The sequence below is a fragment of the Puntigrus tetrazona genome, chromosome 18 (assembly GCF_018831695.1).
Source record: "Puntigrus tetrazona isolate hp1 chromosome 18, ASM1883169v1, whole genome shotgun sequence".
In the NCBI taxonomy this organism is placed as follows: domain Eukaryota; kingdom Metazoa; phylum Chordata; class Actinopteri; order Cypriniformes; family Cyprinidae; genus Puntigrus; species Puntigrus tetrazona.
This window is the reverse complement of record NC_056716.1, coordinates 3,625,297-3,653,061: the sequence shown is the minus strand read 5'-3', so window position 1 is coordinate 3,653,061 and position 27,765 is coordinate 3,625,297. Positions and strand designations below refer to the sequence as shown.

Here is a 27,765-nt window from a genome sequence, read left to right as displayed (position 1 = left end):
GAGTTAAACCAGATAACGCCGAGCAGATGAAGCTACACCTTCATGAATCACGCCCATCATTTGTGACACCGCATGACTGGCTTCCTGATTATTTTTACTGGCACCTGTTTCCGAAAATGTGAAACATTTGGAATGATTACAAAAAATAAATATGTGACACTGGACCACAAAACAAGTCATAAGGGTCTTTTTTTTTTTTTTAAATTGAGATTTATACATTACCTGAATGGTGAATAAATAAGATTTCAATTGTTTTGTTAGAATAGGACAATATTTGCCTGAGATCTGAGGGTGCAAAAAAATCTAAATATTGAGAAAATTGTCTTTAAAGTTGTCCAAATGATGTTCTTAGCCATGCATATTACTAATCAAAAATTAAGTTTGGACTTGATATATTACAATAGAAAAATGACAAAATATGTTCATGGAACATGATCTTTACTTAATATCCTAATGATTTTTGCAATAAAATTTAAAAATAATGTATTGTTGGATATTGCTACAAATATACTTGTGCGACTTACGACTGATTTTGTGGTACAGGGTCACATATATTAGTAACATTTTCCCAGAAACATAACAAAAAAAAAAGATTAGGTCAAAAAAAAAAAAAAAAAAAGAAGTTTTATGCATTTTGCCATCATTTCTCCATCATGGTTTGATAGACAGCCTTTGAAGCGCAGGACGTCCCGAGGCCGGTATCTCCAGAGTCTAAACAAGCGTTCACCTAGGAACTCGTTGCCTGAAAACAGCGCTCAGGTCTGTTGGATATTAGAGAAACCAATATTTGGCTCCAGGACTGACAGTGTCCACCTCGGTGCAGTTTCTGTAAGATTATACTTTAAAAATAAAAGCGAACACACACATGCACACACTCACCATGGCTAAGAAAGCCTTACAGCTTTGGCCATCAGGAGTGGACTGTGTGAAAAAGGTCCCAATGTGCAGAATTCTGGCCTTTCCAAACATGAAAGGAATTTCCTTTTTTTTGCTCTTTACAGAAAAACTGAGCTCACGGGAGAATGGACAGACTGAGTCAATGAGAGGTCAAGTCTTTCTGAAGTTACGCCGCACTGGTGCCAGTTAAGTATATAGATTCCTATTTTTCCAGAGGGGGAGAAAAAAACTAAAAACAAAGCGGGGAAAAAGGGGTTGACATCATTCAACAATAAAGAACCTGTGTCAGAATGTTTTTTAAACAATAAAACGCAAAATTCAAACCATTTTATCAACTCCCCTCATGTTGATCCAAACCCGTTTAACTTCGTTTTTTTCCTGTGTAAAACATAAAATATGACATTTTGAGAAAAGTATTGTTTTTTGCAAGTAACCAAACTATAGGGTTACCAAAAATATCTTACTTTACGTTCTACAGAAGACAGAAAGGTTTGGAATAACACGAGGGTGAATACATTACCAAGACGTTTAATTTTTGGGCGTCTTGCTTTTTTGACACCAGAGAAATTGAATCTGAAAATTAAGCCAACTTGGAAATAAAATGGCTTTCATACAAACAATAGAGTGACAGAACAAAATAAAAATATCTTTAAATGTATTCATATTTAGAATAATCCGAACTCTAAACTTCCTATCTCGAGATATTAAAAATGCCTTGAATTGATGACTTGATTAGAAATAACACTTTAAAATCGTCACGCTGAGCACATTTGGTAGACATTTTGAGTTTGAGAAACTACGATCAGCATCAGAATGAGATGAGATGAGCAAACAAGCATAATCAACACTGATCAAATCCGGTTTAACACTCTTATATTTTCCTCCACCTCCTCATCATTTTCCATCGTCATTACCATCGTCATCATCGATGTAAGAGGCATCAAAAAAAAAGAGAGAATGAATCCAAAACAAGACACGCATCGTTTCCACAGAGGCGATTCGTTTGTCTCTCACGTCCTCTGAGGTGCAAGTGTTAGTAGTAGTAGCAAGCACACTTCCGAGTCAACAGAGATGAATACGGTTGCTTTGTCCCAAAAGAAGAAAAAACAACTAAGGCGAAAGAAGGGGAGAGCCATAAGGCACTTCCATACAGTGTCAGCCACATGTCCACACACGGGCTAGATTGTGCAACCCGAGGGTCCTCATTCATTAGGGAAGATTGTGAATAGGTCGTCGTTTGTGATAGTAATGGCTGAGAAATAATAGCTGATGATATATTAGTTCCTTCATTTTCTTATAAATGTGCGTAAAAACTCATTATAGCTCACAACGTAATGAAGTTGCCATCCTCTCTCATGCTTTCTTGGCTACTGCTCGTCTTGGTGGGGCTGCCGTTGTGTGTGGGTGTGGTCAGGGAGCTTAAAGAGCTGCTACTGGGCAAGGAAACACTTTGTGGGAGGGGCCTGTGTGCAAATGCACCCGACGACAGGGCGTTAGCGTGGCTGGCGTTGCCATTAGTCATACGGTGCGGCATGTACGTCGACAGGTTGTCGTTCTCGAGGATGAGGTCAGTGTCATCGTCACTGTCGCCCTCAGCCACACTGTTGCTGTTGCTGTATTGGCTGGCGTTCTGTGAGGCGGGGCTGGGGGCGGAGTCATGCGAGAGGGCGGAGCCTCCCGAGCCAGCGGAACTGTTGCCGGCAGAGGTTTTACTCGCACGATGCATCGTGTTGTTTCGCTGATTGGCGGGTTTCACCGTCACGATGAGGTTGTGGCTGTTAGCCACCATCATGTCGGTGACCTGGTCCAGTGATTTCCCTGCCACGTCGATACCGTTCACCTCAAGTATCTCGTCGTTGACTCCCAGCAATCCTGTGCTCTCTGCTAGACCGCCTTTTACGAGGCGAGAGATGAAGACGCCGGGAACTTTCTCAACCCCTTGGGGAGTGACGCGGACGCTGACGCCGTCTCGGATGTAGAAGCCGAGGGGTTTGTTGGTGCCGTGCTTGTGCAGACGGACACGGAGATGCGTCTCGGGTAAGATGTCTACGTCTATGATAGAAGAGATCTGCCGGAAATCCTGCGGAAGGCCGATGAGCAGAGCTGGTTTGGACTTCTGCTTTGGTTGATGTAGACCAGCTAGGCCTTTTTTCCTTCTCTGAAGAGAGCCTGTTGGGAAGGGCACGGAGTCATCTACGTCTGAGGAGAGAGACAGACAGAGAAACTAGTGATATAACAAATTTATATATATATATAAAAATTGTAATTGCAATTTTTAATTACGATTACTAAAATTTACACTGAATGATGTTTATACAAATGTTGATGTTGATGTTTTTCAAATGAACATGACCAAGTTGAAAACACTGAAAAACCTTTATTGCTAGTATTTAGTCTCAATGTCAATTATACATTGGACTGGTTTATTCTTCTTTATTGTAGCATTTAATTGAAATAGACATCTTTTATAACATTAAACTTAGCCTCTACTGTCACTTTTGATTGCACAAACCCACCAATACATGTATTACATTGCAGTCCTGGGAATAAAAAAATGGAAAAATGGAAATTGAATATAGAAAAGGGACCTCATTTTGCCCCCCAGACGACTTTTAGGTGTCCTCAAGATTCAGCTGAACAAAACTGAGATGTGGTTCTTTCATCTCCTTTCATCCAGTTCCTCCTACTCATAAAAAAAGCCTCACAACTCCAAAATGTGTCCACTAAATTTAGAATGATCTACTGTATACACCGCAGTGCAGGTTTATCACTGGCATAAAATACTGTTCCCTGTTACTAAAAATGAACTCAAGGAGATACAAAGCACCTCGCTCTGTGACTCACCATCTGTCCTACCAGTATCGCATCACCATGACCTCATTTAACAAATTGATCCCCATAAAGCAAATTTAGATTTATTATTTTCCATGTTCTCTGAAAGAATTCAATATGACATTGAGTGCTGAATGTTTATATCGAGCAATAAGGCTGGACAAAAACAGAAGAGACCCGATCATAATAAAACCAGGAGGCAGGGATGGATGGATGAACAAACAAGGATTGTAATAAATCTGTCCAAGGCACTCGCAATAGGTCAAGGGTCAGGAGACGGAATCAGATTAAAAGGCAGATTAATCAAAGCCTCTCTCACAGCACATTATATTCACTGTTCAGAAGGTCCAAACAATCACGGCTGATATGTCTGACTAGAAAAAGGAAAAAACAAGACTTGCTTTAGCCGATGAGCAGGTAACGGAGAACAGAGAGCCCTCCTGACAGGAATCTGGTGGGAGGTAACATGCGTCAGAAGGGAGAATGTTTTTGGTTATTTTTAAACTGCGGCAAGGGTTTTGTGCGTGGGTCTTCGCGGAGAGGTCTTTTTGTGATTATGAGAGCACAGCCTTCTGGGAGTGGAAATAGCAGGAAGTCATCAACACCTTCCCTTCAGTCTGCTGACTAACGTTAAACTGTGTGCATTTTCTGCAGTGCGCACATCTAGTTCAATAGTTTAGTGATAAACATTTTTGATTCTTACATTCTCAGAAGTTTTCTGGGGTGTTCTGAGCGGTTGCCAGAGTGTTGTTATACGATTATATAAAATGTTGCTACACAGGTACTAGATGGTTATTTACTGGTCCAAGGCAAAAGAACTCACCGACAAGCCTATACATATTTCATCCAAGTTGCTAATTCAACAATAAAAAAAAAAAGGGAAAAAAAATAATCACAAAAAACCATTTGTGAATTAGGCGGTGGTCGATCCCATGTTTTCAAGAAAAGCAAATTATCACTTTCTTTCAAAACTGCGGCAAAACATATGAAACTAGCTTTTTGTAAAAGAACAAAAGATAAACAAATAAATTTTAAAAAATTTAAATAAAAAATTATGTGAGCAATATATTTGTATGTTGGTGTTTTGATGGAAGTGTTATTTATATACTAATATAGTTTTTTTTTGTCAGATTTAATTTGAACTGTACCTAGTTTTTCTTAGTTATTCCTAGTGTTTCTTAGTTTTTTTGCTTTTGCTTTTTAATTCGTTTTAATTTTTTATTTCAGCTTTATTTCAGCAGCTTTTGTTTTGGTTCACTTAAGAATCACAACACTGGTGGATTCCTTTTTTTCCCCCACTCCATTTTCATCAGTCAGGCAAAAATCATAAATCTGGTCACTTAGAAAAGTAATAGCAAACCTCACCTCAACAAGCCACATTGATCCACACCACAAACTGCGTACAAACCTAATAGTTATGCAAATCCTTTACTCGCAAATCTCAGACATCTGAAAATGCGTTTCTTGGTTCAATAGAATTTTAAACCATCTGTGCTATCCAGAAAAAGCCCAGCATGCACCTCAAGAGGAGATCACATGATGGGGATTATATTAATTAGTAGTTTGACTACAGGCCCAGGTTTGTCTTAAGATCCACAAACAGTAGATTACCAGCTCACATCTAATTAATTACCGTCAGGCCCCAGGGGCCCGCATGTGGACGGGGTGATGGGTGCTGAACTCAAGACCCCAAGTGCCCATATGGAAAGATATGATGAGCATAACAAGATGCGCTAAAGAAACACAAAAACAATAGAGATGCACAAACCATCGTCTGCGTTTGTGTGACCTCATATTTAATCTGCATAAATGTGTAAATATTTATCCTGAGCGCAGACGGTATTGTCCATTGCACGTGACCATGTGTGGGTGTGCATATAAAAACTGAACGTAGCTTATATAGTATGCAACTCACGGCACCCCTCTCCCTGTCTCACTACATTAGTCTGGTGTCTGGACCCCCACAGAGATCAGGACAGCCTCTGTTATTAAACCTGCTCAGGGGCTGGAGAGCGAGACGGGGTGCCCAGGGAGGGTGAGTGGGAGGCAGAGAGGGATCCTGGCAGACAGGCGGGTCAGAGATGGGCATAATGGGCTGGCCTTAGGCTTTACAGCAGGTCCAACAACCCTCCCAGTTAATTGCAACTCCCAACCCTACCCCCGAAATGATCATCCCGTGTTAAGACGTACAGCTAAAAGTGCTAATTTTCGTGGGTGGTGCGTGTGCATTAGGTCTGGGAATTGTATATCTCATAAACATTACTAATTAGTGAAATGACGTTATGTATTGCTTAGAGATCGGAAGCTAATGCACCAAGCTCTCAAGGATGATTAAGAGACACCATCCCCTTAGTAATCTCTCTCCCACACACAAATGTCCAAGGCTTTTGACTGCGTTTATAAATGCAAAAAAGAAATAAAGAATTTGACAATTTATATTTTAGACTGTCTTTACAAGCTAGTGTGAACATCATCTTGTGCGCTGCCATTTGAACCGTGATGTTTGATTCACTGACAAATGACTTTTAAGAACCACTTCTGATTAATTAAAAAGATTACTTAGAGTCTCAAACTTGTATAGCAGTTTGCTCAGTTACTAAATATAGTTCTGAACCGTTTTACAACTGACTCCTTCACAGAACTGCAAACCATTTTTATTCAATTCAGACTCAACCTAGAACAATTAAGTATAATTAGAAATTCATGTTTTTTTGCATAAAAGTTTTATTTGGTTTACATTGAACTGTAATTCATGAATATTCTTTAAAAAAGAAATTCCCAAAAATACAAGAGAGTAAAATAATATAATCCCATAAAAATATCATATCTAAAAAAGTATTATATATAATATATTTTTTTATTTTTAGTTAAAGTGTAATGTATATTTAGTCCATATATATCTGTTTAATTCAAATGAAATGTGACAATTATACAAAAAAAGTTCACTTCTGAACAAGAACCTCTAACTGCTTAATTTTAGCATCTGTTGTTTTGTTTTTTTTTATCTCCAGCTTTGACGTTTGTATATCAAGACTGAAAGCCCACTTCCTTCACTCAGAAACCCTCTCAAACAACCATATACCCTGAAAGTAATGTAACCACAATACGAGTAATCAAATGACCCCACTTATCGCCAACCTGTATCCACAGCAACCTCCCATTACTGCCATACTGTATGTATAGTTTTAGTTGGGTTCAGAATATGATGCATTTTCAGTTCTAAGTCGGATGAGTATAACAGCATTACTGAACCATTTATCGCATTATACTAGTCTGAGTGAGAAAGCAGCTAGTCTTACCAATAACCCAGTGAAGTTTAGACAGGAGACCAAGACATCTCCTCAGCTTTTCTCTCACGCAATACCAGAAAAAAGAGGATTTGTCTTATTTAGAATAAACCTCACGTCTAAACCATAGTGGATAGAAAGGTGCAGACAGAAACCAGAACCCAAACACCAGACTGCAGCGAAAGTTGTTCACAGGCACTGACTCACCTGAAAAATACAATAAAAACATCAAAACTCTCGCCAGGTGTCTGAGGCCTGCAGGCACAGACTGAGCAGAGCTTTGTGAACATTGCTCTCTGGATTACAAAGATACAGAGAGACTTTAAAGACTTCCTCAGGCACAGCGCACACAGAAACATCTGTGTCTGTCGATGAGATGCTTAGTATCTAGATATACTTTATTCCTGATTTTTTACAAAGCTGTTCTAGTACACTAACATCATAGGTTAATTGTTTTAAATTATACTTCATGTTTTGTGTCTATATTTGTTCCCATTTGCACTAAACAGACTCAAGAGACTCAGAGTTCATGACATTATACTTAATAGAAGTGTCGGACAATATGCTGCATAGTTATGTCATCAGCCTACGACTGCCGATACACAATATTTTCATGCTAATTTTTTTAATTTCTTAGCTTCATAGCTTGAGAGTGAACCGACTCCAGGCATAGACTAGAAGCTAGAAGGTTACTAATTATAATGCTTACGTTTTGTTAGTTATTTAAACTGCAGCTACAGAATACAAGCAAAGAACATTTACATTATCAAAGAACATCATCACTGAAATCAGTCTAGTGTGAATTTATGAACTTAAACACTATAATAACTTACATCTGACAATGCATGATAGAGCATTAGCTTTTAGCGATAGTCCCTGGATTCTGAACCACTGCAATACACACTTGAAACAACATACTGAAAACAAAGGTGTACCTATATCTACGTAACAAAATGTGCCAGCGTTCAGGTAATGAACCTGTGCTTTAACTCCACTCAGTGGACATTTCTCTTTGAAACTGTGGCGAAACGTACAGTATGCACATAAAAACGATGTTGCACAAAAAGTGCACGGAGGTATTTTTTTTTTTTTCATGAGACCAGGTTGGACATAATGACAGAAGTCACACTAGAGCAGAATTCAGTCAGAACACCGAACAACAAAACAACTCAGGTTACTGATATAATCTTGATTCCCTGAGCTGGAACAAGACATTATGAAGGGAACTCATACCATTCTCGTCGCGATTTTTGCAATGTAGGGTGAACACTTGATAGGCAACTCTGGTGTTTCGGCGATGACTCATCTGATCACCTCTGATTGGCCACTGCATTCACAAACTCAATATAATGTGCATGATTGGTTGTAACACATAACACTCTAAAAATGCGGAAAAAGAATAAGTTAGATAGTAATTCTAGCCTAATAATAATAATAATAGTCTTGCTATCATCAGTAGCATCAGCTACAGGCGATAGCCCTGTCTATCGTCGACACATGCTTAATCAATAGTATGGTGTGGTATAGTAAGGTGTCAATAGTACTTTCACTAGTACAGAAAACAACACAGAGGTGCGAAATCTGTTCAACAAAACCTCAATTCTCCTCAAACCACTATAAGAATCATTATTTCCTCTTCGGTTCCTTGGCGAAGTATATTATTGTAGAACAGGATAGCTTATTGACTTACTGAAACAACCTCCAGGCAGTGTGTTATGCTAGTATAGGAGAGCTTATTTACCCAGCGTTAACACCTAATAATGTAGTGTTATGGCAAGGTTGGACAGCTTATTGACTGCGACCCTACACAGCCCATCGGTAGGTTATTAGCAGAGTCATATATCATGCTGACTGTGGAGCCAGTGTCTCTCACCAGCAGAGAATGGCTGCTGTGTGTCTGACAAGGTGCTGATGTGATACTGGCCCTGCATTGAGAGACAACATATCTAATATGCGACCGATGGAGATCTGGTCGCTTGCCACTGTTGCCTTTGGCTTGCTTAGTTTGGGATACTTCATTTCTCGCAATATTGTCAACTTGACTCACACAGATGGTATTCGAACCGAACTGAGCCGGACATCACTGAATCAACGATGAACTGGAAAACGGACACTATTTTCCTGTTTAATACTGTAAAGACGCTTTGACACAATGTGTATTGTATAAAGCGCTGTGACTACTAATATAAGCACAATGTATATAATAAGCAAAATGTAATCCCTATAAAGACAAATTGGTATCTGTATGCAAATGCACAGCTGTCAAACAATTAAATTATTAATCAAATCAAAGTAATATGCCAATTAATTAAATCCTAATTAATATATTAATGTAATATATTCATATTAAATAATCTGTATGATTTAATATTAATATACTCAATTCATATATTAATTAATATGAATTATATTCTTAAATTTCACTCATAAAAATCTGAACAAACCCAAATACGCATGCACACACACACACACACACACATACACACATTTTGTTAACTACATAAATTATTGTATATATATTTTATATATAAATGATTGATATGCCAAATAAATAATAAATGAATATTTAACATTATTATTAATAGTAGTGGTTGTATGTTATTTTATTATACAACAGACAGACAGATAGAAAAAAAGAAAGAAAGAGATTGATCTGACAGCCCTAGTCCATTGCCAAACCTCTACAAAATGTGTTCTGGGCTTCAGTGCTGTCACTCTGCCAGGATCCTGGACAATGTTGTCTCTGTCAGTCTCTCTGTAGACTGCAGGCAGGTATAAAGCACAGGTGGACAAGCTTGTCAAGATGAATAAAACAGGGCGGCAGCTGGAGAGCAGAGAGGAGCAGACACCTGATGCTGTTAGAGGAAGGCAGGTGACAGTGCCACATCACAGGTGTGTTCACGTGGATCTCTGTCTGGATCTTATTACCTCCATGGCCTAGTGACCAAGAAGCATCCCTTTCCGTTTGTGCTAAAAAGAAAACCTACAAGTTGATTTTTAGCCCTTTTACTGGTCTAAATATATTTGTGCACTTGTACAGTGGATGAATAGCTGCTTCATAAATAAGCTTAGTGTGCATTTTCAAGACCCTTTTCTGCTAAGTACAGCAATTCTACGGACAACAAAAACAGACCTAACACACAAACCTTTACATGTACTGACGATTTTGCACTGTTCTGTTTATGAGGGCAGTGTGAGGACTTTGTCCTTTTAATACGGGCACATAAATGAACATGCTCCACTCGCCAGTGTGAAAGAGACCTAATGTTATCACCTCCTGTGAATCTCGGATGTAGGGTGTTTGTCTAGTTCTGCATCTGTCCCATGTACTTCCACCTCGTCTCTTAACAGTTGTGCTTATGGATTTGTTTGGGTGTGGCTGTCTGGAGTTAACACACACACACACACACACACACACAAAATGGTACGTGTAAATGGCTGACTGTCTGACCTCATCCTCTGTTACCACCATCTGGAGACAAAGCCTCAGCCATATGCTCACCACAACAACGGCATCACATGTGCACAAGAGTTTAAGATCCATTCAAACTTAGGACTGAAAATAAGCCACTTTCAGACACAGACTTGCACATCCATACTGTGTTTTTGAATAATGATAAAGTAAATATTGATTTCTGTACCCTCTGAGAAACACCAACCAATTACATTCACATTTAGTACTGTTCAAAATGTATTCTGAAAAATATCTCAAAAATGAAAAGAAAAATTGCACAATTCTCACTATTAACAAGCGACCTTTGCTTTAATAAACTCCTAACTTGCTGCTTGGTAACAGTTAGTAAGGTAGTTGATCAATTTAAATGTTGATCATGCAGAATATGTGCTTTATGATTGCTAATGAACAGCCAATATGATAATAATAAGTATGCTAATATAGTGGGAATAGTTCCTCATATTACAGTGTTACCACATTTTATATTATTATCGATACTGAAAACATCTTTCCTGATTACTTCTTTTCAAAAGAACATTTATTTAAAATATAAATCTTTTTGGAAAACTATACATCTTTACTGTCAATTTTGAACATTTTAATTATTGTTGAAGAAAAAAAAAAACTGATGTATCTTCACTTTTTTTTATTTTGCTGGCAAGAGTGCAGTGCACCTCTGCTCCGATCAGCCACTAACGGCTATGAGACCATTTTTTCTTTTGGGATTACTTCATAGGCTGATGAGAGCTGGCTGCTAATCCCAAATGAATAATACTTTTGCGCACGAACACACACACACACACACACACACACACACACACACACACACATTCACACACTTATACACACAAACACAGCTCACATCTATTTGACAAGTGTTTATACATCTTGAGAGCTGAGCGTATTATACGGATAGTTCACTCCAATTCTGTCATCATTTTCTCACCCGCATGTATTTTCAAGCTCATACGACCTTTTTTCTTCTCTTGATCAGAAAAGAAAAGATAGGCAGAATATAAAGTAACACAAAATTAGTCTATACTGTATGACTCATACGCACATGCAAAACCTTCTGGTATGTTGGTAACAACAATTTTGCTACCGAAAGTGACAAAAATACCCATGTAGTGAATTCCTCCTTCTTCTGTTATCTAATGTAGCATATTTAATTCTATTTTAAGCAATACGTTATTTCTAGTGATGAGTTTAACAGTACTTTAGTGACCTTGCTAGTGATGCTAGTGAATTTATTGCTGATATAAAGCAAAAATCTTTTGACTAAAAAAAGGCAGTTCATGCTGATTTTAAAGGAACACATCACTTTTATTTGGAAAAAGGCCCATTCTCCAACTCCCCCAGAGTTAATATGTTGAGTTTTACCATTTCTGAATCCATTCAGCCGATCTCTGGCTATAGCACTTTTAGCATAGCTTAGCATAGATCAATGAATCCAATTAGACCAGTAGCATCGCATTCAAAAAATGTTTAGCTTTTCACTGCACAGAAACCGCTGTATGTTTTCCTTTTGAATTATAGTACAAAGAATGTCATACATGTTTGGACCAATAAATGATGACACCCAATTTTTGGGGTAAACTTATAGCAAAGCACGCATTTTCTTTAAAATATAATCAGCAATATAAGACTGCAGATCTACACATACAGTACACAGAATTATCTGAATTCCAAATGCGTGCCTACTGTATACGTTGCTACTCTCACTTAAACAGTAAAATGAAGTTCTCCCAATTAAACAAAGAGCTCTTCTTATGTATACTTCCCCCTTCAGGTTATGAGGAAATACTGTTTTTTCCAAGTTCCTTTGATATTTATGAGATCACACCGACAGAATGATCCTCTTCTCATTTAATATGTTCTCGTTACCATTCTAGTGTACCATTCTGCACTGATAATAAACAGCTATTGCCTGCACCGCCACAGGAACAACACACATTCTCTTCATAATCGGCGTGTCAACAGCTGGCAGGTCGAGCAAGCTTTCTTTTGATTTTGCACCATCAAAAACTGCACACGCCCCTATATTTAACACATTTCTGTGGACGTTTTTGCTTTTTAACATAATGCATATTTCTCCGAGTATACGGAATGACTTTCTGTCATCAATTTTTCATCGTGTTTCACAAATGGCCTTATAAAAAAACAACATGTCATCCAGGGAGTGGTACATAAAGGCCACTATCGGGACCCAGTCTAACATTAGCCACAACCAGTTTAGCAAGTATGCAGTTAAAAATGGGAGCAATGTCATCTCAGTCACAGAGTCTCCCCTGTGTTTCTCTCGCACTACCTTCCATTTGTATTGCTGTCATGGTGATTGGCCGTATGATAGCGCACCTGTGGAGCAGTCCAAGACCTGCCTTCGTTCTTTCGTTTGCTCTTTGATTGTCTTGCCAATATACCGGCTGCTATTATACAGTCAAGCAGATGTGCACTGAAAAATCGAATGTAAACATCGGAGTTGTGCAATTTTCCAACTTCAGGTGAAATTTAGATTTGGTTTTTAAAGTTATAGTTCAGTCAAAATGAAAGCTCTGACTATTATTTCCTTTTCCTCTTATTGTTCCTTTCTTCTGTGGAACACAACAGGGAATGTTTGAAGTATGCCCTGGACACGCTTTTCAATATAATGAAAGGGAATGGGGAATGGGACTGTCAAGCTCCAAGAGAAACAAAAAAAAGGTTCTGAAAAATGTGACTTGGGCACTATATTACATGTCTTCTGAAACTATATGATGGCTTTGTAGGAGAAGCCGATCGAAATTTAAGTCATTATTCATATGCAAAAATCAGTTCTGTTTAGTGATTTTATGAGAGTTTATGAGAAAAGAAACAATGATTAATCAGACATTCTTTTTAATATATATATATATATATATATATATATATATATATATATATATATATATATATATCATGTCTTTTGGACTATATTTTTGTTGTTGTTTTTGTCTTGTACCATGTGCTCTCTGTGCCCTACCTTCCCTTCATGTTAATTGTATAATTGTCTTCACCTGTTTCCTGTTAATTTAGTTAATTTCCTTGTGTATTTTGTCCTGTGTGTTTGTATTCATTTTTTTTTCCCCAATATTAAAAAAATCTTTACTGCTACTTTTGATCAATACATTGTAGCCTTGATGAATAATAGTATTCAAAAAAGATTACTTTTATGGTGCTTTTTTAAAATGAATGATATCAAAGATGCAATGCACTGCTGCAACTAATTTAAATGAAACTATCAATGTTAATGATATTTTCTCTCTTTTTTTCCACACAAAGCTATCCTATATCTTCAGAAGACTTCACAAATCACATGGTCTAGTTTCATGGTGTTATTTAGACGTTTTTCCAAGCTTGACAGCCGGGGTCACTCTGAAATGTCCTTGAACAGAAAGAGCTTCATAATTTCTCCTTTTGTTTTTCCATGGGAAAAAAAGCTACAAAATGAGGGTGAGAAAATAAAGACAAAACTTTCACTTGGATGAACTTCCTTTAAATGTCGTTACAACAGGAAACAAAGACAATGTGATAAGAATGAAACTGTTAAAATACAAAACATGTTACAATATCATTCTTTCCACTTGATCTTTATTTGCCTTCCTTTTCTTTCTTTGATCTGTCCTTCATGCCCTTTGTAAAGCAGCACAGTGCAAATGGATTATTTTTGATGGTAACTGTTGGGAAGATGTTTCCATATCATCCAAAATGTCAAAACAAAAACAGCATGGAAGGCGCATGTTACATCGACATGCCATCCAGATAACCCTGTGTACTATACATAGCATACTCATTAAGCATAGACAAGTACAGGCATGAACACACACACACACACACACACACACACAGGGGCCCTAGGGTGCAGAACAGCTGCTGAATCCTCAGATCATTGTGCACAGAATGGGCATGCGGGGAAATATCCTTCCCATTCTTCCACTTCCTGCTAAAAGCAGCAATACAGCCAGTGGGATTTACACCTGCCTGCCACACATGATCTTCCTCACTTATTAGCTGAGGACACAAAGCCACACACTCCACTAAGATGATTGAGAAAAGGGGGAGACAGAAAGTTATTTTGCTTCAAGGGGGTTTCTGCCTATAGACAGTGTCAGTTACTAATAAGACACAGGGTTTCTCTTGAATTCAATATAGTCGCACACACAAACACATCGTCCTCTGCGCACTCTCGAGGCATGACAGCAACATAAAAAATAAATAAATAAATAAAATCTCTAGGCTCTGGGGTCTCCCTTGAAGTGCCTGTCTTCTTATTAGCCATGTGTTCTCAGCGTGGAGAAAAAACCTAGAGAGCTACGAGAGTTGAAAAGCCCAGTGGCTTTGTTACACTTCTGATTTTCATCTTTTCATTGAGATTTCTCTTGCTGTGTGAAGTCTGCCGCGTCTCTGAGGGGCCTGTATGCCGTTTTCACAGAGACTGCAAGTGTCCAGATGTACCACTCAAAAAAAAAAAAAAAAAAAAAAATCCAGAAAAAAACGGTATAGAAAAATGTGCCATCTTGAAATTCCAAACATTCCAAATAATTATTTAACTAACTAACTAACTAACTAACTAACTAACTAATCATTTCTGTGTGGCTATAAACTATAATTTTAGCAAAAACAGCCAAAAAAAAAAAACAGCTTAAAAAGTACATTTGAGTTTATATCAGCTATTCTCAACTGGTGCGGAGTGAACGGCCAAAGACACAACAAAAAATTATATTTTTACGTTTTCTCGACACTTTTACTTTAAAAGACGTGCATGAAAGCTGTTGACACTTCTGTCAGATGCAGTTTAAGTAAAGACTGCCTGAACAAAATGCTGTCCCAAGCAATGTCTGCGCTCCTATGAGATGTTGACAGGCTTAATGTCAAGTGTCATTATTCTATAGTTATTTTCGTAACTTGTCTCCCACCTCAGATAAGTCGAACTATCCTGTCTTGCCATATGTTATATTATGGTCGTAGTGTAAAGAGGTACTGCGTTTGTTAGCTGGTAAGGATTTGCATGAAAGTATGATATTCATTCTCTTCGGGAGCAGTTTACATGTTTTATTAACAGTTCATGTTAGTTTTGTATCCTATCCATGAAAACTCTTGTTTCTATAAACCAAAAATACCACACACACACACATATATGTATATGTACCACTGGTTTATATGTTCCCTGGGAATCAAACCCACAACCATAATGTGAAAAATGCAGAAACGTGATCCCAATTCAGATTTTTTTATGACAGATGAAAGTTTCGAAAGCAGTATGTAAACATGATTGAAACAATGTGAGTTGTTTTTTTTTTTAACATGCAAACATTTCAAACTCGAGTATGCAAAATGACCTATATGTGTTCAAAAACACAAGACCATGTAATTCCAACAAATTTAACACCATAAATAAACACAAAAATGAAACATGACATTGTTCATAACAATAATAAACCATCTAGTCCACTAATCTCCTTTTTTTTGTATACGTGCCATGCAAACAGCAGAAGAATGTGTCTGTCTTTGTTCATTTCATACACCCATCATACCCGTTTACCCATAATCACATGCTTCATCACTCATGGCTTGAGATAAACACTTCCTTGAAGCTGCTCAATGAACCTCGGCAAAGTATTAGAACAATTTTCTATCAAGAGTGATGGGACACGGCTTTTATTAAACCATGACAGATTTGTAGCAGGTATATATATATATATATATATATATATATATATATATATATATATATATATATATATATATATATATATATCCTACTTTAAATTCAAAATAGAAATAAATCATGTATCACAATAAAAAACTAAATGTGTTTCTCCCTATTGGCCCCAAAAGTTGCATGGCTGTGTGTAACTGGTCCCCATCTGCTCAGGGAACATCATTATCTGCTGGGATGAATGAGTGTATGGCCACTCAGTGGGATGAGCTCATACTAAAAGCCAGATCAATCTCTGTCTCAGTCTAAAAGCCCCAGTCAGAGATATGCGGATGGGGTCGAGATCTGATTAGGGACCTCTGATAATCCCACCAGCTCACAGGATACATCACATCCTCGTGTCAATCAATCTATTCAAGGCCAGTCTGTTACATTTATGGTTTGCAGAAAACCTGAAAAACATATGTTTTTGTTCTTGGTTTCTGTGTTTATATGTGTTACTGGGATTATTATAACATTTACGAGACAATCACATAGAGCCAAATGCAATTAAAACTCTGCAAAACTTGATATGAATGGGATAGATCACCCAAAAATGGAAACCATTCACCTGTAATCATTTTATAATTTTAGATTTTGTCTGTACACTGTAAAAAAAATCTTATAATACAGGTAAATACCAGTAAAAATTATGAATTACAGTTCAGTTAGGTTAAAAAAAAAGTCCTTATAAACATTATGAATGTCTTTACTGTGACTTTTAATCAATATATTGCACCCTTGCTTAATAAAAAAAAAAAAAAAAAAAAACAGTATTGACCCCATCTCACAAATCACACATTTAGAACGACAGGAGGGTAAGAAAATAATGACAGAACTTTCATTTGAGTGCACTTGTAAAACATGTTACAATATCGTTCTTTCTTTTGCCTTCCTTTTCATTCAGTTTCAGTACTTTAAATTCTTTAAGCAATTTTTACTGAAAAAAACTGCTACAGTAAAGTTAAAAATGGAAATACATTTTTTTTTTTTAACTTTCTCTACTCTTTTTGTATTCTATCCACTTGTTTTTAGTTTGTGACATATAAAACCTTGCTACTTGTATTGTGTTAGGCTAACCGAGACTTGCATATTGTCTTTAGTTGGTTTTGATTTCTACTGCTGTCATCATTGATAAGCTGCTTTGGATAAAAGTATCTGACTAACTGACTAAATGTAAATATAAAAGGGTTACCTGCAATTTATCTTCCATATATGGAGTGAAAATAAGTGTCAGTTTACCATAAAATACTGTCAAATGTATGACCATTGCAAATAAAACTATGAATTCAGTACTAGACATGTTTCATGAAAAACTAATCTTTATTACATACTGTATTCCATGCTTCTGAAGCAAAAAAAAATAAAATAAATACTATACTATACCTATTTGCATTTTCCTTGTTATTTATAACATTTATTCATGACATTCAAAGGATGCCAAGTTACATTTGAGTGTGAACTATTCATTATAATATAAATCATAAACCCATCAGTTTATATTTACAGATATCAGTATTAAATGTTCAGCAGAACAGGTGGCTTTTTTTCCTTTTCAAATGCGCAGGCATCATCATACTGACGCATTTAAAACCACATTCCTAAAAACGTGTCCTGCCAGTTGTTAGTTCCTCTTCTTTTTTTTTTTTCTCTCCTTGGTGACACAAACGTCAAGCATCAGATATCACATATGAACGTTAACCCACAATAAAAAGCTAATACACCTCAATAAACGAACTACAGAATCGAATCATGTCAGTATCCCACAGTCTGAATAAACTCACCGTTACAGTTATAGGGGAAGTTAATGTGAAGCACCAGGCTGTAAAATGAACCGGTGTTATCTATTAACACTGATCCGAGAGAAGGAACGTACGCATTTGTCACCCAGATGCTTTTATCGTGATCTGAGTAGGATGAGAGCTGCAGATAAGTAGTTACATTACCAAAGACCGAGGTGGAAAGCGAGCTTAATGATCAAAACAATGACCGACAGCAGTGAACGGGAATTGAGAGTCCAAGCCACACGATGCAAAACCCAAGACTTTTAACACAGTCCCTCCACTCCGTGTAGAAATAACCAGTCAACAACAACAGAAAAAAAAGCTATTACAGCAGAAAAATGACATTTCTCCCACGAAGCAGATGAAGCCGTAATCGCCCACTGACAGCCCCCCCAAAACTCTGCCCGGCTGCCACAGCGATAAGCCCTCTCTGGAAACGTGGCTTTCCTCCCCCTTCAAACAGGGCTTGATTAAACAGATCCGCACTGAAAGACCGGCTACCAGAAATCTGCAGCAGGGTTCTTGAGTACCGCGAAGAGAGCTGGTACAAGGACAAGGGGGCTAATCTAAAGCCGCCTTACTCTTTAAATAGAAAAATAGGCATTTACTAATACTCTTAGCCACAAACAGTGAGCATTTCATCGCCGAACTCGTCAGCGTGCACAAACACAACCGTGAGGACAACACTTCTCTTCATAAACAAGCTGAGAGTACTTCATTAAGCATGATGCTTTTTGTAGAAATAACATAATTTCATAACCTAAAAGTGAAAATTGTGTGATTATTTCGTGCTCGGTGCCGTTCATTCATTCACCTTCGGGAACACAAATGAATAAGATGCGTTTTTGAAGAAATACAAAAAAACTTTATGACCCTGCATGGACAGCAATGCAAATGAAACGTTCCCAGGCCCAGAAACGTAGTACATCGTTAAAATAGTCCACATGATATGTATGCATTGTGGTACTCTTGATAATGGTGGAGGACGAGAAGAAATTGTTCAATAAAGTCTTTTTTTTTTTTTTTCATTGTGCACAAAAAGGATTCTCACACCTGAAAGTGCCCCTATTATGGATTATGAAAGGTTCATATTTTGGTTTCGGAAAACTTAAACAGGTACAGATCTCATATTTCATCAACAAACTCTATATGTTATGTGATGGAATGTGATCAATGACAGAATTACATTTTTTTGGTGAACTATCCCTTTAAGCTTATATAAAAAATTTAAATGATAGGATTGTGTGAGGGAAAAAGAGTTGTTATGTACTGATAATGTTCCATCACAGCGTATTATAATCATATAATTACAGTCACGGTATAATCAAATAAATTACAGATTTTTGACAAATGTGGGGTGTGGCTTGTTTCATGTTGATACGATGGAGGCAGACCTGAATGTGAGCTTACAGCTGAACGTAAGAAAGTGGCAGAGTTTTATTGCGTGCGTCTGTCGTTTGCCAGAGATGGACTGAGTTTTGATATTTTATCAAAAAAGCTCAGAACATGAGCGCTTTTTTAAAAAAAATCTGAATTCGACTCATCATTACAAGGACAAACTGTCTTTCCTGTCCTCATTCACACAGGATGCAGTGCTGAATTTTCGGTCTCTTTGGTACATGGTGCAAACTGATATTTCTGAGCAGTTTCCAGCACAGGGAATCAAAGTTGCATGGCCTTGCAGCACTATAATGGACTTTCTGGCTCTAAGTGATGACTGGCTCAGACAGACAGATCTTCATCTTCAATGGCAGTGCCAGTGTTCATGGTTTTTCAACGTGTTCAAAGTTTCAAAGTTCCTTTAAGGCTAACCTTTAGAATCTGGAATCAGTAAGCCTTGTTTTTTTTTATCAATTAAATGCTTTAGCAACTTTAGCAAGGATGAGTAAAACTTATTACAAGTGACAGTCAAGGCATTAAGATTTCCACGCTGTAAAAAAAATGAGTACAATGCAAAACATTGGCAGCTGTGGCTGCAGGAATTTGACCGTAAAAATATGGTAACAACATTTTTGGTTTTACGGTTTTAAATTAAATTTACAGTTAAATACCGTAATTTCATTAACTGATGTAATGTTAATACACCAACCTATTAAAGTACTTTAAAACAAGTCTGATTTGTACCTTTAAAATAAACTGATAACCACCAAATGTAGGCGGTGATGAGAAAGTCACATGATGAACCAAAGCACATCACAAACAGCTTTTAATTATGAACATATATAGATGGTTAACAGTGTCATTCACACAAACACTAAACGCCATCATGGTGAGAACTGTAAATTAAACAAATTGTCCTCAACCAATCAGCATATTAGAGTGATTTCTGATTTTACCATCACAGTTATGAATTCAATTTTTAAATGTATTAAAATATGAAAGATCTACACTTATAATAATAAGAGTAGCTGTTTGTTTTTATTGTTGATACATGTGCTTTCACACATCAGTTAAGACAATAATCCCTGTGCTTGCGATGAAAAGCTGCAAATATTTGGATGACTCTTGTGTCACCCTTAGTTATTTGTTCTCATAATACTCAGGGAAATTACATCATGCATTCACAACCCAGTACATGTATACAGTAAACAAGCCGTATTAGTGTAATTACCAACAATTAACAATAAATAGCAACAACTAAGACTCTGATTTATCACGTAAGGGTGTGTATGAAGGTATGTCGGTTTAAAACTAAATAAGTTTCGAGTTTCTCATTAGAGAATTACTATGAACGCATAATGAGGTCCATCTGTTATGCAAATTGTGATTACATAATACAGGACTATTATTGCCGTCTCTTTCTCTCGCAAAATCCCATCCACAAGAAGCTGCAAAAGCCAAAGTGGCGGAAACCACTGCAGGATGTAAGCGTCTTATCCTTTCTTTCTACACAAGAGGTAACCCTTCACACACACAGACACTATGATGTGTCTCCATCCTGAAATGCGCTCCATCCTGAAATAACTAGCTAACTAGCTCTGTCCTCACAGAGCTCACTTTAATGTTTATGTCAATGACATTAGTTCCTTTATGCTACATTCTCTACATCTGATGTTGCTATTTACCTGTTAATTACAGTTCACTGTAAATGCATATATGAATAAATAACACACTATATGTTCACATTTAGGTGTAATTTTCAAACATTCCGTCAGACAAATGTCCACAGCTTCAAAATGAGCACTTTATAGATAATTTCCACAAAATCTATATTACCATTCACTAGGCACACACAAAATAAACTGATTTCTAGAGTCATGTTATATTATTTATGCACTGTAAAAATTTGTATTAATATTTCTAACATTTAAAATTTGTGTTTAGTGTTAATTTGGACTTTTCACTTTAATTTCAAGTTTCTGCAATTTTGTTATGTGCTTGTCATGTTTATACATTATAAAGTTCATTTTTATCTATATATTTATCTACATATTTTATTAGATTTTTTTAATTTCAACTTTAGTTGAAATAATATCAAAAAAATAAATAAATGTAAAAATAACGAGTTATTTGATAAGGTCATGGGTGTTTTGTAATTAAACACTTTGGGTAATATTTTGGTTATTTTTAGTTAATGCTTTCAATAAGAGTGTGATATTTCGGAACTATTTAACGCTTTATAACATGTTTACATCCTAATAATTTCATAGATTCCATCTGGCCCTACCAATCATCAACAGCTGTAGAAGCTAGCTGAAACTTGATATTCGAATAATAGAATTTTCACATGGCTAACAAGAAATTAATCTGATTTAATCCCTCGGCTAAATAAAACAGTTCTCTTTTTGAGTCTTTTAAAACTCTGAACAATAGTGCTCAGTTCATTCCGCAGTGGATTATATAGGGTGGCGTAAACAAACAGAACAATGAAATAAAGGAAGAACTCTTTGACAACGAGAAAAACATTCCTAATAGCATTAGCAAAACATTTCCTCAGTGCTGCGGTTCAGATTTAATAAAACTCATCGAGTGTGACAAGGCATTAAGAGTGATGAAGAAACAGTAGGGAGAGCGAGAGGGTTGCGAAGATGACAGAAAGAGAATACAGGCAAGGAAGGACGTCGAGAAAGCATCAAAGAGGGAGAGAGCGAGCGAGAGATGAGGGTGTGGGCTCATCACTCCTCCGCACCGCTATCAGACTCAGCACCTCGGGGCTGGCGCAGTGCCAGTACAGCCATGAAACAGAGATGGGCCCCGACTGGCACCATCTAACGCTGACGCCCACCCATCATAACATCTCATCAGAGCCCATAACGGCCCTCATCCTTGTGCACAACATTACACTGCTGAAATGACTTTTTATTCCCTCTGGAGTCAAATATGGATAACGACATATGACAGCAAAAGACGATGCATCATTTTAAGGCTCAACTCTGTCATACACACAAACACCTACATGCATCAGCCGTGCTGTATCCGTATCGAAAAAAGTGCATTTAACATTTTGCGATTTTGTAATGCAAAATGTAATTCAACAAAAATATCTCCCCACGTCCTGGTTTCATGTTGTTCATGTAATGTTAAGGGTAAAGTGCGTGGATTCTGCCTTGCTTGAGAATTGCAAAAAATGATCAAACACTCAAAAATCCTTTAGGTGCATCAGCAAAGATGCATTCAATCAATCACAGATAACATTTATAAAGTTATAAAAGATTATATTTCAAATAAATGATGTTCTGTTGAACTTTTTGATCATTAAATAAAAATCTATTGGACAGCACAACGGTTTTTGATATTTGTAATAATAAGACATGTTTCTTGAGCAAAAGGTCTGCATATTAGAATGATTAGAAGGAAGGATTGCAACACTGAAGACTGGTGTAAAAAAATATTTAAAACAAAAAACATTTACTTTTTTAATCAAAATTACTGGTTTTACTGGATTTTTCATCACCTTTGGTGAGCATAAAAGACATTTAAAAGTTGCTGACTCCTACTTGTTTTATTGGTTCATGTTTATTGGTCAGACAAATAGGTAGACCCTCCCCAAACTCAAATGATTGGCTCTTGTTGTGATCAGCCACACAAACCCGATTTTAAATCCATTTGGTATTTGACATGTAGAATTTACATACTTCACCTTTAAGCTTTAAAACAACATCAAACGTTGACCTCTTTATGGTGTGCATGCCGGTAACAACTTACCTCTCCTTTGAATGATAATCCGAAGCAGCGGATTGGCCGAGGACAGTGCTTTGTGAAAGTTGTCATCATTGTTGATTGGAAGTAGATCTCCATGGATGTCGGCATATCCCAGCAGTACATCCACTCCGGGGATCCGATGAATGGTCTGCAAGAGTTGGTAGAATTCCTGGAAGCCTCCAGCTCCGTTCTTCTTCAGGGCAAACCTTCGGTACTCGGCGTCAAACTGCAGGACAACCACAACCATATTAAACTATGTCAATAAACATACAACAGGCTCTTAATGCACAGCACTTAGCATCGTAAATCAATTATGACTTCGACAGATTATGATCAGATACGTGAATGTATTCTATGTGAATGATTTTCTTTTTTGCAAAACAAATGGATCAAGACTTTCCAACTGAAACTTGGACAGTTGCTTTACACACAGATGAGTCTTTGCATGAAGAGTCTGCAGGCACATTCAGTGCCAGCTCCTCGCACCAATCTGACTTGCTCCTGCAGCTGCAGAGCTGTTTGATGTGTACTTGCAGCTCGGAGGAAGCCATTAAGGTAAAAAAAAGAGCAGTGAGGAACAAAGGGAGGGTCAATCTAATCAAGTGCTACAGATAAAGGGAGAGATGAGAACAGTGGCATTAAAAAGCTGAGCTTCTCCAGACCACACACACACACACACACTCTCTCTGAGCGGATGGGAAATTCATCTCAAGAGCTCAGCTGAACATATTGGACAAAATCTGTCAGATTGCTCAGTTTATGAGGAGGAATTGCATCCGAGCCAATGATTTCCTCCTGTATCCATGGAGAGTACCTTGCATATGGAGATGGAGAATATTAGTGGAAAAATATACAAGGTCATATTGGAGATCATTTGAATATGGAGTCATTCAATAGGTCACAGAGGGCGTTGTCTTGAGTCTTGAGTGCCCATTCATAAAATAATATCAAAGATTTTTCCTGTGTGTAAAATCATACAATAAAAGCAATGAAATCTTTTAGATGTGATATTCAGCAACATATCTATCGATATTCTGTCTTCTCTAATACTGTACATTTCTCTCCTATACTTTCATCTTTTTTATACTGTTGAAATTCAGAGATGTACTAATGTGTAACTAATTTGACAAATTATTGAAAAGCGTGACTTTTTACATTTTTATCACAATAACTTGCTTCCCCCCAGAAACATCTTTCCCTTTCAACTATCACCTGACCGCTTACAAGATTCTTGAGGGACAAACTCAGGTCTTACTTTTTTTTTTCTTGCTGAATATCCTGTTTCACTCAGAAATGTGTCACATTACAGAAGTAAAATTTTAATTTGTCAAGGACCGGCATTGAAGAGATAAATATTTACATTGCCTCCCCTTTTATAACAAGAATCAACAAATTCTTCTATTACCATCTGGTAAAAAAAAAAAAAAAAAAAAAAAAAGTTCTGTTGGACTGTGGATCTCTACAGTAACCATAGCAATACAGATAAAAAGGTCATACCTGTCATACTTTCAGTAAAAATGCCATTGCAATGAGTAAGTGATAGATAATACGAGACAGGATCCCATCAAGAGCTAAAAAGTAGAAAAGAAAACATTTCCCTCCAATTTCCTCTCAGGAAGAAAAGAGTGTCACCAAACACACTCGACTGCCTGTTATGAAAACCAAAACCTCTGGAAGAAGGATTCAGGTGATTAAATTAGCCAGTTCAGGCAAGAATAATAATAAAAAGGACAGTATATTACAAACAGGCCTGAAATTTCAATGGAATCTCACTAAACAGCCCTCTTTTGTTTGCTGTTCTCCTCTTTCATACACATCTATGCACTGCCCACCCAACATTTCTCAAGAATGGAGGGATAATAAAACATATCCTGCTCTGTTTGGCAGATTGTGGTTGAGGTTTTCCAATAAGCATTCTGGGCGCACTGACAACAAACAACTCCAATACACCAGACACCAACAATAAGTGGTCTGTGTCTTTAGTAATCATAGAGGCCATGATAAACGTCATAAAATATATTAAATATTTGAACCATACATCAGTAGTTGTAGCTGTCTGGCCGTTAATATTCATCCATGCACCACCGATTGTAACATAGCAAAAAATGTTTCCTCCAACAAATGAGGCCTTTTTTTATGCATCTATGACCTCAGATAAACAGATTTATCACAAAGACATTTTAATTTAGACAATTGTTAAGTACTATTATACAACAGCGGTTTCAATCGGGAGGCAGGAGCTGCGCAGCAAACCTTGTAGTTGTAAATTAAAATATAAAATCCTTATCCAGTAAATTAAGGACAACTTTGGATGTCGTTATAGGCCCTAGAGTCTGAGAAGCACTATAAAAAAATTGTTGATATTTACTATACCGGCACAATTTGTGTAGAACAAAAAAAAAAACTGGCTGATAATAGAAAGGTGTTGCTCCACATGCATTGCATGGTGACACTGAAAGCTTGATGCCGGGCTCCTTTTGGAACTATTTTCACTAAGAAATCCATGAATCAACTGGTCAATATTTCTCACAAGAGAAGGATATTTAGATAATTACAGAGCAGCTTCACTGGCATTGGTTCTGAAGCGCGGGACATCAGCACGGTTATAATTACCTGTGGCCTCGTGCCATCTGTATTCCAAACAAATGCACTTTTGTGTTATTGCTTATTTATACCCGCGTACTCGTAATCGAAGAAAAACAGTGGAATTTATCCTAGTAGCAGAAAGCGGACCAGCGTCCTATCGAGTTTATGCAGCACGCGGCTCTGCTAACATGATTAATGCCTCTCAGATGCATCATTAGGACCTGATTCTTCCTGTACTGCGGGATTCGGGTTTTCGTTATTGGTATGTAACATGCATAATTGATCAACAGGGCCCAATCGCCTCGTTGCGCACGTCTGCCTATCGGTAGGATCCTTCACACTGCACCAGAACCGCGTATCACATCACACGGGCCGGACAGAGACCTGCTGTCATAACGATCCCAGCCAAACGCGCTCGTCTCGCGCCTCGTAGTCTGACACGTACAGCACCATCAGCGTTTCTCTCTATGGATGGATTAGTACACAAACCCCAACACTGATGCGCCGGATTGAAAACCCTCCAATTACGGGCACGCTCCCGCGGAGGGCTGCGTAAACAGCGGTGTTTACATATGCACGCTGTCAAACGCATCCTTTTCGGGATTCACTTACTTTGCTCTTCACCTCCACCACGCTCTCCTCGTTTTTCAGCGGCGTCCTGTGATGCCGTGACATGTTCGCGGTATATGTATATTCCCACGGGCAGTATCGCACGAGAGTGCCCCTAAATACGGGAGTCAGCAGACAGAGATCGTGCGCGCAGCATGAGTGAGCTGACAGTCGCGATCCGCAGTACTGCTTCACAGGCACGGACTGATTTGTTAGAGCCGTTCTCCCGGCGGTGGGCGGGGCCAGTGGCTTTCAATAACACTGACGTCAGGCGGAACGCCGCTAGGAGGCGTGGTCGAGCGTAGTATCACATGTAAGCCTGACCTCTCAGGGTGGGATATAAAAAAATCCTTATGACTCAATAACCTCATTGTGTTAAAAGATATTAATAATATAGAAATGACATCACGGCTATTAACAGACAGTTTAGCAAAATTTCGACTCAAGGGAAAGAGACACTTTTAAAATTTTAAAAATGACACATGACTTTAAATTTAGTAAAATAATTAAGAAATGTTACCCTGTGACAACACCTTTTTGTGACGAGTAGCCCCGGTCTCATGAGATTTAATTATCACGAGATTTTTATTAGCTTGTGACATTTAATAAAAAATTTTTTTTTTAATATTCCATCAGTTTTAATTGTTAAATTCTTGTTATTTATTTAAACTAGTCAAATTTGTGTTAATAAAATTTAATTTGAATACATTTTTATTTACTCAGGTTTCATTTACTTAACCTGTATACAAAATATTTTTCCATACTACAGAAGTGAGTGGGGATCATCTCCCTTTAAAATATTGTGTGTTGTGTTCAGCAGAAGAAAGAAGTTCTTACTGTTTTGAGTAAAAGGTTGAGTAAATTTAAGTCATCCTGTGGTCCCCTTGGATGTTTGCTGAGGCCCTCTAGTGGATCCCAGACTCGTCACTGAAAGCCACTGCTTTAAACTATATGCCTTTTCTCTCACTGAATGATTTAATACCGGAACTGCTATACATTTCCCTTGTAGTGTCCAGTCTCTGCCGTGCACACCCTCTCCACGGGCCTCTGTCCAGCTCGGATGATGATGGAAAGCAGAAGAATGCAGGAATGTGGAGGGAGATGATGATCCCGGTTGCTCATCGCAACGGTCAGCGCTTTGATCTATTCTGCATTTGGTCTAGACCCAACAATTTCCTGGAATATAGCAGAGAATTGAAGTTATGAAGGATACATGCGTCTCTTTCACATATGCATTGGTGACTCAGCTGACCCATAAGGTATTTGAAAAACCCTGGACACTCATGTTTGGTTCCCACAGCAATATTTCAACTCGTCTGCATTTGATTTTAATTGGAGAAATGAAACTTTTGAAGACTTTGTCTGTCTGACATCTGAGACTGCTCTCTCCTCTGGCTCATCCGTGCATTCATACCCAAAGTATTTAACCTGTCAAACCAGATGTTTGTTAGATAAGTACCT

At 37.6% G+C, this 27,765-nt stretch overlaps 1 protein-coding gene across 1 annotated transcript; it reads right to left on the bottom strand.

The window, feature by feature from the left end:
* Positions 1-994: 994 nt before the first annotated feature.
* Positions 995-26,515, bottom strand: pard6a (par-6 family cell polarity regulator alpha). Its single transcript, XM_043216738.1, has 3 exons — positions 26,308-26,515; positions 23,113-23,335; positions 995-3,096 (listed from the first exon to the last, which is right to left on the bottom strand). The coding sequence occupies exons 1-3, from the start codon at positions 26,368-26,370 to the stop codon at positions 2,222-2,224; spliced, it is 1,161 nt and encodes a 386-aa protein (XP_043072673.1). The 5' UTR covers positions 26,371-26,515; the 3' UTR covers positions 995-2,221.
* Between the last annotated feature and the right edge of the window lie 1,250 nt (positions 26,516-27,765).